The sequence below is a fragment of the Diplotaxodon limnothrissa genome, linkage group LG19, assembly GCF_057381915.1.
Source record: "Diplotaxodon limnothrissa isolate DT_005_m linkage group LG19, D_limnothrissa_male_GT1.1, whole genome shotgun sequence".
Classification (NCBI taxonomy): domain Eukaryota; kingdom Metazoa; phylum Chordata; class Actinopteri; order Cichliformes; family Cichlidae; genus Diplotaxodon; species Diplotaxodon limnothrissa.
The window spans coordinates 16,482,906-16,497,037 of record NC_140614.1 but is presented as its reverse complement, the minus strand read 5'-3'; the positions used below and the strand labels follow the sequence as shown (position 1 = coordinate 16,497,037).

Genomic DNA, 14,132 nt, shown 5'->3' with positions numbered 1-14,132 from the left:
TACTTTTAGATATGATAACCCAAGCCTGTTGGCCCTTTGGTTCAGTGGTTAGCACTTTTGCTATAGAGCAAAAAAAAAAAAAGGTAGAGTTAATATTTAAATGAGGGTAACGACTAGGTTTTACAATCCCTTGATAACACTGAAAGTTTTTTCTACGCAGTTTGTAGCATCTGAATTCTTTGTGATCTTTCTCAGTCTGCTCTGTAGACGTGTCGTTTTGTGCTCCCTGCTCTCTCTCAACATGGTGGACAAAACCCCAAAAAACGAAGGCCTGCAACTGAAGAGGGAAATTGGATTGATTGGTGGAGTAGCAATAGTTTCTGGAACCATGATTGGATCCGGTATCTTCATGTCCCCACAGTATGTCCTGGCGTATGTGGGAAGTCCTGGGGCCAGCATGTTAATCTGGTTTTTTTCAGGTGTTGTAGCTTTGCTTGCAGCTCTCTCCTACACTGAGCTTGGGACCATTATTCCTGAATCCGGTGGGGAATTTACTTACATCCTGAGGATCTATGGTTCATTCCCAGCCTTCTTTGCAGCAATCACTTTCATCCTGCTTGTAAAACCTTTCGGCATTGCAGCAATGGCAATGGGCATTGCACAGTATGCCATGGCTCCCTTTTACCCAGGCTGCCCACCTCCTCAGCTGGCTGTGAAATGCTTTGCAGCTTTTAGTATTCTGGTAGTTGCCATTACCAACATCCTGAATGTCCGATTTGCTCTGAGAGTGCAGGTGATCTTCTTGGTGGCCAAAGTGTTTTCACTCACTTTCATTGTAATTGGAGGGCTAGTGAAAGTCATACAGAGCAGCACTGTGATCGAGGAAAATTTTAATGTTGAGAATGCTTTTCAAGGCACAGAGTATTCTGTGGGCACTCTGGGAATGGCTTTCTATCAAGGCCTCTGGTCTTACGCTGGCTGGTACAACTTAAACTATGTGACTGAGGAGCTGAACAAACCAGAGGTGAGGCTGAAAGGGTCAGAAATGACCTGAAATAGTAGCATTTATTCATGCTAATTTTTTTTTAAATACAGCTTAAAACCTGTCAAGAATGATTTGATGCATTAGTGCAAAAGATGCCTATATGCTGCTATATTTTCTTCCTTAACTCTGAATTTGTACCTCAGGTAATTTATTGACTTTGTCCTAACACAAAGTCAATAACACTCTGTAAATCAGTGATCAAAGTGTCTGAGGTGTTGTATGGCGATAATAAATGTACACAAGAGTAGAGTATGTTTGCTTTGCTATCATTTCAGTCCTAACTCCAATGAGGTGTGACTCCTAGATCTCAAAGACTGTATATAAAGATGTTTGGTGAATATAATATATGAGGATCAAGTATCAGAATATATTTTGACAACAAGAAGCATTTTGACCAACATTTTTCTGTATCTCCAGCTTTTCCAGAACATATACTTTGTTTTTAGTTGCAGCTCCTTACAGCATTTTATATAATAATATTACTGTTTAAATAGGAATTTAATATTTTTAAAGAATTTCTCAACTTATGACAAACTTAATTTATCCTTATCTTAAATGACTGAAACTTCAGTGTGATCGTCCCTTTTTGTTCACGCCGGTTCATAATAATTAACCCATTTCCACTGACTGCTTTTTGCAGCTTGGTGCTTGGTGTTCTTTTCTATTATATCATACTGGAGTCCAATTTAATTAAAAGAAGAGTATGGGCAGAACTTTGTGCCATCAGAAACTGAACCTGAATTGTAACTTGAATAAATGCTTTTTAAAACTGAATTTGAATCAGTCTAATTTGAAATTCAATGTACAGTTTTGAAAATTATTGTCACTAAATTGAAATTGAATTTTATATTTTGAAAATGAATTCATTTACTTTGAAACTGTATTTTATCCTTTAAAAGTGTAGCTCTCGAATAATTTCAGTTTCACTTCCATCATTCAGATTCAGCTCCAAAATTCATTTTTTTGGGACTTACATCCATACAACTAAATGGTTTAGCAAAGTATTAAAGAAAGTAAATATTCAACTTAGTTTTATGTTATTCTGTTGGACTGCTTAAACTGGCACAAGGGAGAACCAGGTCAAGTCACGTCCTTCCTCTGATAACATTGTTATGCAGATACTCTGTTACTTTCTTCACTCAGATGAGGCCCTGTCTAATCTTTTACTGGAAGTTCAGTGTTTTTTTTGTTTTTTTTAATCTTCATGTAGGTCACGTAGATCCAGACACAAGTATACATAAAACGAACAAACACCAGAGAAAGAATTGAGGACACCAGAAGAATCAACTTGGCTTGCAGGGACATTTCCAGTAGACTGGAAATATTCAAAATAGTCTCTATTTTGAATTTTTCGTTTCTCCAACTGTGTTTTATAGAGCAGAACCTAAAATAAATCATCGTTAACGTGAAATCTAAGAAAAAACCAACTCTGGACAAGCAGACATTCTTAAAATCTGCTTAAAAGTAGCCTCATTTTAATTTCATAGCAGTTTAATTTTGTGCACTCCTCCTATTGGGCAACAGGCAGCGTTTTGTAACTGCACGTCTGTTCTTCGCTGCTGCTTCAGAGAAGACAAAAGCTTTCTGACCATGGGACATGACACACATGGACTCAATCTGCAGAGGGAAGTGGGGCTCATAGGAGCAGTTTCCTTCATTGGTGGAACCATGATTGGATCTGGGATCTTCATTTCTCCCCAGTACGTCCTTTCCACTATTGGGAGCCCAGGGGCCAGCTTCATTATATGGTCCTGCTGTGGACTGATAGCCATGCTGGGGGGTCTGTGCTATGCTGAACTGGGCACTATCATACCAGAGTCTGGAGCTGAGTACATTTACATACTGCGGACTGCAGGGAAAGTGGTGGCCTTCATGTTCGTCTTCAGCTTCATCATGGTCATGAGGCCGGCTAGTGGCACAGGAGTCGCTCTCATCTTTGCTGAATATGCTGTGGCCCCCTTTTACAGCGGCTGCACTCCTCCACAGCTGGCTGTGAAGTTAATGGCTGCTGTATCAATCTTGGTGCTGGCTATAATCAACTGTCTGAGCGTCCGCTTGGCCACAGGCATCCAGGTGGTCACCATGGCAGTGAAGGTGGTGGCCCTGGTGGTGATCATCCTGGGAGGCATTGTGATGCTTTTCCAGGGCCGCACTGAGAACTTTGAGGACTCATTTGAGGGAACCAATGCAGGGGTCAGCTCCATTGGCATTGCCATTGGCAGGGCTTGTGGTCGTATGATGGCTGGAACACTTTAAATTATTTAACTGAGGAGGTGAAACATCCAGAAGTAAGAATTTCAATATTTACTATTAGTAGTTTATAGAAAGTCAAAATAAAGATGAAGCATGCCAACACTGTGCGTCTTCATTCATGATTGTGCTTTTTTTTTAATCTTCTTACAGATTTAGATGAGTAGGCCAGGACAAACTGTAGTAACCTGAGAACTGATATTGGTTTAGGATATAATAATCCAAACCAACTGGTGGCTCATTGGTGCAGTGGTTAGCACTTTTTCCACAGTTAGAAAACTGAAGAGTTAATATTTAATTGAAGGCAAAACAAGTACATTTTACACCACGTGATTTCTTTTGAAAGCTTTTTCTACGCAGTTTGTAGCATCTGAATTCTTTGTGATCTTTCTCAGTCTGCTCTGTAGACGTGTCGTTTTGTGCTCCCTGCTCTCTCTCACCATGGCGGACAAAACCCCAAAAAACGAAGGCCTGCAACTGAAGAGGCAGATTGGATTGATTGGTGGTGTCGCAATAGTTTCTGGAACCACGATTGGATCCGGTATCTTCATGTCCCCACAGTATGTCCTGGCGTATGTGGGAAGTCCTGGGGCCAGCATGTTAATCTGGTTTTTTTCAGGTGTTGTGGCTTTGCTTGCAGCTCTCTCCTACACTGAGCTTGGGACCATTATTCCTGAATCCGGTGGGGAATTTACTTACATCCTGAGGATCTATGGTTCATTCCCAGCCTTCTTTGCGGCAATCACTTTCATCCTGCTTTTGAAACCTTCCAGCATTGCAGCAAAATCAATGACCATTGCACAGTATGTCATGGCTCCCTTTTACCCAGGCTGCCCACCTCCTCAGCTGGCTGTGAAATGCTTTGCAGCTTTTAGTATTCTGGTAGTTGCCATTACCAACATCCTGAATGTCCGATTTGCTCTGAGAGTGCAGGTGATCTTCTTGGTGGCCAAAGTGTTTTCACTCACTTTCATTGTAATTGGAGGGCTAGTGGAAGTGATACAGAGCAGCACTGTGATCGAGGAAAATTTTAACATTGAGAATGCTTTTCAAGGAACTCAGTTTTCTTTGAACACTCTGGGAAAGGCTTTACTTCAAGGCCTCTGGTCTTACGCTGGCTGGAGCAACTTGAATTATGTGACTGAGGAGCTGAACAAACCAGAGGTGAGGCTGAAAGGGTCTGAAGTGACCTGAAATAGTAGCATTTATTCATGCTAAATTTTTCAAATACAGCTTAAAACCTGTCCCGAATGATTTGATTCTTTACTGTAAAAGATGCCTATATGCTGCTATATTTTCTTCCTTAACTCTGAATTTGTATTTCAGGTAATTTATTGACTTTGTCCTAACACAGGATGTCTATAACACTCTGTAAATCAGTGCAGTTAGCTTGTTAATGTTTGACACCATGCAGCCCCACGCACACGGCGGTAACGGAGATTTGCCGCGTTAATGCAGTTATGGCATTAACGTCATTTTAACGAGATTAACGCTGACAGCACCAATAATAATATGACTGTTTAAATAGGAATTTAATATTTTTAAAGACTTGGTAAATTCTTTAAAAATACCTCAACTTATGTGTAGTGTTCTGTTGCAGAGTGTAGCAACTCTGATCAAACACCAAGCTAAACCTCTGTCAATGAATACACGAGTCCGAGTAGAGTTGACTTTTTACTCAGAATCTTCATTTGACAAGCGGTAAAAACTGTAGTTGAAAAGAAATACAGAATAGAAAAAATGATCGTTTACATAAATATTGCATCACGAAATAACTCAAAATGTGACCTTACACCTTCGTGTTAGCTTTAGCAACAGTAATGATCATCAAAACTGCCTTTCTTAACATGTACAAATTAACCTCCATGAATCACAAACAAAATATAATTTTTAACAAATACCGCTATTTATGCCTTTTTAACACCTTCATCATGAAATATATACACTTACGGCGTTGCCTGAACAATGTTCCCAAGTGGATGGCTGTGGATAAGCCTCAGAGCAAGACCGCATGTCCCTCTCCCTCTTAGAGCAACCAGGAAGAGGAATTAAACAGGAAATGAGGTTATTAGCAAGTTCACCTTCAAAATTAAACCTTCTTAACATTTTTAACTCTTTTTACTGTTCTTTTTAACTTAAATACATACAAAAGAATTATTTTAAAGCAAACATTAAAGATAAATAACATAAATGCCTTTGAGGCATCACACTCCCCGCCTGGCCTATGTGAGGCCACTATGAACTTGAATGAGTCCAAACAACAGTCCTTAAATCAGTCCTTAGGCAGAAGAAGAACTACTTCTGCAACTGGCCTAAGGAAGGTTCTTGTGTCACCTTGGTCGGTCGTTTTTACTTCAACCTTTCTCACATGTCCATCCTTCCCAGGAAAGGTTGCTGTGACTATGGCCATGGGCCAGTAGTTGCGGATGGTCTGCTTGTCCCTGAGGAGGACCAGATCCCCAACTTGAAGGTTTCTGCGTGTCACTGTCCATTTTTGTCTTTGTTGTAAGGTTGGTAAGTATTCTTTGCTCCAACGGGCCCAAAACTGGTTCGCGAGTGCTTGAACTTGCCTCCATTGTTTTGTGAAGAGGTCCTTCTCTGTGAAATCTCCTGGAGGAGGTGGAACTCCTGATTTCTGTGTGAGGAGCATGGCTGGTGAAAGAATGAAAGGTTGGTGTGGGTCTGTAGACACAGGTAGGAGTGGACGTGCATTGATGATGGCTGTAATTTCTGCCATTAGCGTTGACAGCACTTCATGGGTCAGGCGACTCTTTTGCTGCAAGAGCATTGAATCAAGGATTCTCCTGGCAACACCAATCATCCAAATTCAAATTCAAATTTTATTTGTCACGTACACAGTCATACACAGTACGATATGTAGTGAAATGCTTGGACAACTGCTCGTGACCTAAAGAAAACAAAAAAGGAAAAGGCTATGAATAAGATAGGAAATAAATATGAAAAATTAAAAAGGGTAAATTTAACTAGGAAGGAATAAAATATAAATTAAGGTTAAAAATGAAATAACTGTACGACACAAATTAGAATGAAGGGTAAATTTAACTGGGAGAATAAGATAAAATATATAAATTAAAGTTGAAAATAAAATAACTGTACAACAAAATACACAATATAGAACTATCTTGGGAACTATCATCCGTTCCCATGAGCCTCCCATGTGGGAAGCATGTGGAGGTCTGAAGTTCCAGCTACATCCTTGCTTGCTGAGGTACCCCTGTACAGTATTATCCATCTCCAACTCCTTGCTAGCTCCAATGAAGTTGGTCCCACAATCAGACTGAAGTCCTTTTGCAGGGCCTCTGAGAGCGAAGAACCGCCTGAGAGCATTTATACAGCTAGATGTGTCCATAGACTCAATCAGCTCAATGTGGACGGCCCTTGAACTCAAACAACTAAACATCATGGCCCACCGTTTGCTCTCTGCCTGCCCTCCTCTGGTGCGTCTGGTTACAACAGATCAAGGTCCAAAGACGTCAAGCCCCACGTATGTGAAGGGAGGGCAAACCTTGAGACGTTCCGGCAGTAAGTCAGCCATACATTGTTCTTCCGGTCTCCCACGCAGCTTCCGGCAGATTACGCATTTGTGTAGGACTGAATTGATTAGTCGCTTCCCACCCAAAATCCACAGTCCAGCTGCCCTTACTGCACCTTCTGTGAGATGTCGACCCTGATGTCTCACCTGCTCATGGTGATGTCGTACGAGCAGTAAGGAAACGTAGCTGTCCTTGGGTAGGATTACTGGGTTCTTTTCTTCACACGTTAGTTGAGAATGTTTCAGTCTGCCTCCAACGCAGATGAGACTACTCTCCAAAGTTGGACTGAGTTTATGCAACGGGCTGTTTGTGGGCACCACTTTGTTTGCTTGGAGGGCTGACAGTTCCTTGGCAAAGGCTGGCATTTGTGCTGCTTGCAGAATGACATGTTTTACTTGAGCTATTTCATCCACAGTACGAGGTAAGCGACATGTGTGCCATCCTGTACACCTGCTGTTTTGGTTTGAATGTTTGTGAGATCTTGCCACATGGATAAGGAAAGCCACTGCTCGCAGTAGAGAGGTAAAGGTGGAGAAACGGCGAAAGCGATCAGGGGTAAGTACAGGTTCCTTCAGATGAGTAGTGTAGGTGCGTACCTGTGGTCGAATCTCTGAGTCATTTCCCGGGTCGATGAGCTCAAACGTCTCACTGGTTTGTGTTGTTTCTGCAGATAACTGATGCAGGAATGAAGGTCCGGTGAACCAAGAACTCTGTGTCAGATGGGATGCAGGCAAAGATCTGGATGCATGGTCCGCAGGGTTTGGTTCCGTGCACACATAATGCCATTGTTCTGGTCTGGTAGATCGTCGGATACGTTGGACTCTGTTATGGACATATGTGTAGAAGCGTTTTGTCGTGTTACAAATGTACCCGAGTACCACCTTACTGTCCGTGTAGAACCTGACAGCATCCAATTTCAGATCCAGCTCCTCCCGGATGAGATCCGCCATTTCTACTGCAAGGACAGCAGCGCAGAGTTCGAGCCTCGGGATTGTTGGTTCAGACTGGGGTGCTAATTTGGCTTTGCCCATAATAAATCCTACTTCCACTTTTCCATCCTCCTGGATGGCTCTCAAGTAAGCGATAGCCCCAATGGCCATAGTTGAGGCATCTGAGAATACAAACAACTCTGTGCGCACAGCTTTGGTGAGCGAGGTTGATGTGTATGCACGTGGCACATGAAGCTCCTTTAGGACTCGAAGAGAATCTCTCCAGGTTTCCCATTTCTTCAGCTTGTCTTCTGGGAGAGGTGCATCCCAGTCAGTCAGTTCCGAACTAAGTTCCCTAAGAAGAGCTCGTCCCTGGATTGTGACGGGTGCCAGCATACCCATTGGATCAAAAACACTATTGACGGTAGAGAGGACTCCACGTCGGGTGAAAGGTTTGATAATAGTTGATGCAGAGAATGTGAATGTGTCTTTTCTGATCTCCCAAAGCAAACCCAGGCTGCGCTGCATGGATGCTGTCTCTCCGCTCAAATCCAGATCCTTGATGAGCGGGACACAATCTTCTGGCGGGAAAGCTCCAGTGACTGCTGGACTGTTCGACACAAACTTGTGCAAGCGGAGGTTTGATTCAGCAAGTGAAGCCTGAGTCCGTTGGAGAAGGTTGATTGCTTCTGCTTCAGATGGGAGAGACACCAAGCCATCATCCACGTAAAAGTGCCTTTCCACAAATTTCACTGTGTCGGCACCGTACTTCTGGGCACCTTCAGCAATGGCTCTTCGCAGACCATAGATGGCCACAGCCGGAGATGGTGAGTTGCCAAAGACATGAACCCTCATGCGATAGTCAATAACTGCCTTGGTGAGGTCGTTGTCCTCATACCACAAAAACCAGAGGAAGTTGCGGTGCCTTTCATGGACCAAAAAGCAGTGAAACATTTGTTGGATGTCGGCGAGGATAGCTACTCTCTCCCTTCAAAAGCGTAGAAGGACACCCAAGAGAGATTTGTTGAGGTCGGGACCAGTCAGAAGCACGTCATTGAGGGAGACCCCGCAGTACTGAGCGCTGGAATCAAAAACCACCCTGATTTGGTTGGGCTTTTGTAGGTGGTATACCCCGAATGATGGAAGAAACCAGCACTCTTCATCTTCCCTCAAGGGTGGTGCCACCTCTGCGCGACCGTTGGCAATGATCTTCTCCATGAATGCCACATATTGCTTCTGCATCTCGGGTTTCTTCCTGAATTGGCGTTGCAAGGATTCAAACCTCTTAACCGCATGCTCTTTATTATTTGGCAAACGTTGCCGTGGTTCTTTGAACGGCAATGGAGCAACCCAACTACCAGTGTCATCTCTGTAGACATTTGTATCCATGATCTCTAGGAAGAGGATGTCTTCTATTGATGGGGCAGGTTTGTTATCATGTTCAGATTGGTTAAACACTGTGTGTCCTAGCATCCTCTCTGGCATTTTGTTAGACTTGTTGAAGCTTGGCTGTGTTTCTTTGACCTGCATGAAACTTGCACAGGGCTGAAATATGGAATGGCGACCGCTGTCTAGCACATGGGTCTTGAATGTGTCAACTGTTGGCTTATGCACATTAACTAGGCACACCTCCCCTATCACCACCCAGCCTAGATCGAGACGTTGTGCAAAGGGAGCATTGTGTGGCCCGTTAATTTGCTGCCTGACCTTGTGTGCTCTAAGCACGTCTCTCCCGAGCAGCAGGAGTATCTCTGCTTCTGGGTCTAGATCAGGGATGTGTTTGGCTATATGGTGGAGATGAGGATGATGCAAAACTGCACCTGGTGTTGGGATTTCAGCTCGATTGTTAGGGATTTCAGGGCACTCAAGGAGTGGTGGAAGAGGTATGAGAACGTTGCCGTTCAACGACTCTATCTGGAATCCTTCTGCCTTCCTGCCATACGTTTCGATGACGCTGGAGCATGTTCTGAGATGGTATAAGAGTGGTTTGTTCTCCACACCAAACGGCTCAAAGAACTCTGGCCTGGCTAATGAGCGATTGCTCTGGTCGTCCAGAATTACATAAGCTTTAATGGCTTTGTGTTTTGAATGTTTGGGGTAGACCTTTGCAAGGCAGATCTTAGAGCAAGAACGACCCCACTGGCCGGGGCCACAAACCTCTGTGCAGCTGGTTCTAACATCAGTTACATTAGAGTCATCTTCTCCCTCCCCGCCGTTCTCTTGTGGTGGTGGAGGAGCCTTGGTGAGTTGAGGTTGTGGGCCAGGGTGCATAGCTGCATCATGATAGATGCTTTCACACTCTAAGCATTTCACGGAAGATTTGCAGTCTTTGGCAACATGTGAAGTTGAAGAACAACACTTGAAGCATATTCCTTTCTGTTTTAGAAAGGCCTTCCTGTCATCGATGGACTTGTTTCTGAATGTCCTGCATTTTTTAAGTGGGTGAGGTTTATTGTGCAATGCGCAGTTCTTGTTAGGGTCGTTGTTGATTGTAGAGACATCTGTTTTGTGAACTGCGATAGACTTGTTGGTGTTAAAGCTCTTCATAGGTAATCTTTCTGATTTTGTGGGGTTTGCGCCGTTGCTTTGACGAATAAAGCTGGGGTCATTTCGCTTCTTTGCCTCATGACAGACAAAGTTACAAAAGTAACTAAAGGGAGGGAAGCAGCTGTTATTCTCTTCTTTGTACCACGACCCAGATGACACCCACTTCTCCTGGAGCCCATATGGGAGCTTGTCTACTATGGGTCCAATACCTCTGGAGGTGTCTAGATATGACAGCCCAGTGAGGTATCCATCCTCCTTGGCGCCTTGTATCTCCATAAGCAAATCCCCAAGTTCACGTAATCTGATGTGATCTTTGGCTGCAATTTTTGGAAAACTGTCAAGTCTCTGAAACAGTGACTGCTCGATCATCTCAGGAGCACCATAGCAGTCATTCAGCCTCTCCCATGTCTTGCGCAGAGCCAAACCAGCATTATTCACATGCACTGAGTGTATGCATCTTATTTGCTGTCCAGACTCTTTTCCTAACCATTTGGTCATGAGGTCTAATTCTTGTGTTTCTGTAAGTTGAACCTCAGCCACAGCATTAGTGAATGAGGACCGCCATGCACGGAAATTCTCTGGCTTATCATCAAATTGGTACAGTCCTGACGTAACGAGATCACGTCGCGCCAAATATTGTGCCAGAGGGTCAGGTGGTTGTGACACGCTCACTGGACGCATATGCCGGGGTGTTTGTGATTGAGCACCTATATACGTGCGACGTCGGTCTTCAATTCAGCTCTGGTCAGTTTAGACAGGTTTGTTGTGGGTGGATACGTCCCATTATCCACTTCAGGCTTGGGCTTGCTATTGCTATGTTGGAATTCCGCTAAGCTTACAGGTGGATGCCATGTTCTGAAACTGTCTTGTGATTCTGCACGGTCTACAGATTTAACAGGTGGGACAGATACTGGTGCGAAGGTAGACTGATTCTGATCATTTTGAGAGCAAACATATTCACTAGTACGGTGCAATCTAAGCCTGTCTTCTGACTCAGATTTCACATTTTCTACATTTCCATGCATTTCTGCTACATCTTCTAACACCTGTGCTTCAGCGATGGCTGCGTCTGCTTCACGATTTAATGTTAGCACTTCCAGCTCTGTATCAATTCTAGCGGCTTCCAACTGATTTTGAGCTTCTCTAGTTTTCCTTTCTGCTTCTCTAGCAGCCTTTTCCAATTTTAATTTAGCCTCCTGGCTAGCATATGATGCTCGTACCTTAGCAGCTTCTGCTTTAGCTCTGGCGCGAGCCGCACTTGCAGATGATGCTGATGTCACGTTGCTCCTGGTATTTGATACCGATGACTTGTTGCTTGCTGCCATCACGAACACGTAGGACCATCGAGTGCCGCCTTTTCACTGTAGTGTTCTGTTGCAGAGTGTAGCAACTCTGATCAAACACCAAGCTAAACTTCTGTCAATGAATACACGAGTCCGAGTAGAGTTGACTTTTTACTCAGAATCTTCATTTGACAAGCGGTGAAAACTGTAGTTGAAAAGAAATACAGAATAGAAAAAATGATCGTTTACATAAATATTGCATCACGAAATAACTCAAAATGTGACCTTACACCTTCGTGTTAGCTTTAGCAACAGTAATGATCATCAAAACTGCCTTTCTTAACATGTACAAATCAACCTCCATGAATCACAAACAAAATATAATTTTTAACAAATACCGCTATTTATGCCTTTTTAACACCTTCATCATGAAATATATACACTTACAGCGTTGCCTGAACAATGTTCCCAAGTGGATGGCTGTGGATAAGCCTCAGAGCAAGACCGCATGTCCCTCTCCCTCTTAGAGCAACCAGGAAGAGGAATTAAACAGGAAATGAAGCAATACAGGTAAACCACCAGGAAGTGAGGTTATTAGCAAGTTCACCTTCAAAATTAAAGCTTCTTAACATTTTTAACTCTTTTTACTGTTCTTTTTAACTTAAATACATACAAAAGAATTATTTTAAAGCAAACATTAAAGATAAATAACATAAATGCCTTTGAGGCATCACATTATGACAAACTTAATTTATCCTTATCTTAAATGGTTAAAACTTCAGTGTGATTGTTCTTATTGTTCATGCCAGTTCATAATAATTAACCCATTTCCACTGACTGCATTTTGCAACTTGGTGCTTGGTGTTCTTTTCTATTATTTTAGATTCGAGTCCTATTTAATTAAAAGTAGAGTTCAACTTTGGAGAGCATTTTTAACTAAATGGTTTAGCAAAGCATTAAAGAAAGTAAATATTCAACTTAGTTTTATGTTATTCTGTTGGACTGCTTAAACTGGCACAAGGGAGAACCAGGTCAAGTCATGGCTTTCCTCTGATAACATTGTTATGCAGATACTCTGTCCATTTCTTCACTCAGATCCAGACACAAGTATACATAATATGAACAAACACCAGAGAAAGAATTGAGGACACCAGAAGAATCAACTTGGCTTGCGGGGACATTTCCAGTAGACTAGAAATATTCAAAACAGTCTCTATTTTGAATTTTTCGTTTCTCCAACTGTGTTTTATAGAGCAGAACCTAAAATAAATCATTGTTAACGTGAAACCTAAGAAAAAACCAACTCTGGACAAGCAGACATTCTTAAAATCTGCTTAAAAGTAGCCTCATTTCGTAGCTGTATAATTAAGTGTGCTCCGCCTCTTATGTAACAAACAACGCTTCAGGTGTTCTTGTCCGCTGCTTCTAGGAAGACAAAAACTTTCTGAACATGGGAGATGATACACATGGACTCAATCTGCAGAGGGAAGTGGGGATCATAGTAGCAGTTTCCTTCATTGGTGGAACCATGATTGGATCTGGGATCTTCATTTCTCCCCAGTACGTCCTTTCCACTATTGGGAGCTGTTGCGAAATCAGTTTGACCCCGGTTCTTTTATTCGTCGAGGCATCCAGAGACGGCACCGGAACTCAGTAGTTATTTCACAAAATCTTTATTCATCTTTATTCATCTTCATTTAAGCATGCACTTCTAGAAGGGAAGACGAGGCCGGTGTGTCCCTCTGCAAAATCTTCACCCCTTTGTTAGTTACAGCCCCCCCCCCCCCCCCCAGCTTCATTATATGGTCCTGCTGTGGACTGATAGCCATGCTGGGGGGTCTGTGCTATGCTGAGCTGGGCACTATCATACCAGAGTCTGGAGCTGAGTACATTTACATACTGCGGACTGCAGGGAAAGTGGTGGCCTTCATGTTCGTCTTCAGCTTCATCATGGTCATGAGGCCGGCTAGTGGCACAGGAGTCGCTCTCATCTTTGCTGAATATGCTGTGGCCCCCTTTTACAGCGGCTGCACTCCTTCACAGATGGCAGTGAAGTTCGTGGCTGCTGTATCAATCTTGGTGCTGGCTATAATCAAATGTCTGAGCATCCGCTTGGCCACAGGCATCCAGGTGGTCACCATGGCAGTGAAGGTGGTGGCCCTAGTGGTGATCATCCTGGGAGGCATTGTGATGCTTTTCCAGGGCCGCACTGAGAACTTTGAGGACTCATTTGAGGGAACCAATGCAGGGGTCAGCTCCATTGGCATTGCTTTCTATCAGGGCTTGTGGTCGTATGATGGCTGGAACACTTTAAATTGTTTAACCGAGGAGGTGAAACATCCAGAAGTGAGATTTTCAATATTTACTATTAGTAGTTTATAGAAAGTCAAAATAAAGATGAAGCATGCCAACACTGTGCGTCTCCACTCATGATTGTGCATTTTTTTTATCTTCTTACAGATTTAGATGAGTAGGCCAGGACAAACTGTAGTAACCTGAGAACTGATATTGGTTTAGGATATAATAATCCAAACCAACTGGTGGCTCATTGGTGCAGTGGTTAGCACTTTTTCCACAGTTAGAA

General features: G+C 43.1%; 1 protein-coding gene and 3 pseudogenes across 1 annotated transcript in view; all 4 read left to right on the top strand.

Annotated features, from left to right (window-relative positions):
• The first annotated feature begins 100 nt into the window (after nt 1-100).
• Nucleotides 101-14,132, top strand: part of LOC146611957 (b(0,+)-type amino acid transporter 1-like) — a 29,610-nt gene continuing 15,578 nt past the window's right edge. Inside the window, exon 1 of the mRNA XM_085343028.1 lies at nt 101-964. Within this exon, the coding sequence (XP_085199154.1) occupies nt 101-964 (864 nt within the window). The remainder of the gene's footprint in view (nt 965-14,132) is intronic.
• LOC146611962 (b(0,+)-type amino acid transporter 1 pseudogene) lies at nt 2,576-3,309 on the top strand (annotated as a pseudogene).
• Nucleotides 3,581-4,429, top strand: LOC146611961 (b(0,+)-type amino acid transporter 1 pseudogene; annotated as a pseudogene).
• Nucleotides 12,999-14,014, top strand: LOC146611960 (b(0,+)-type amino acid transporter 1 pseudogene; annotated as a pseudogene).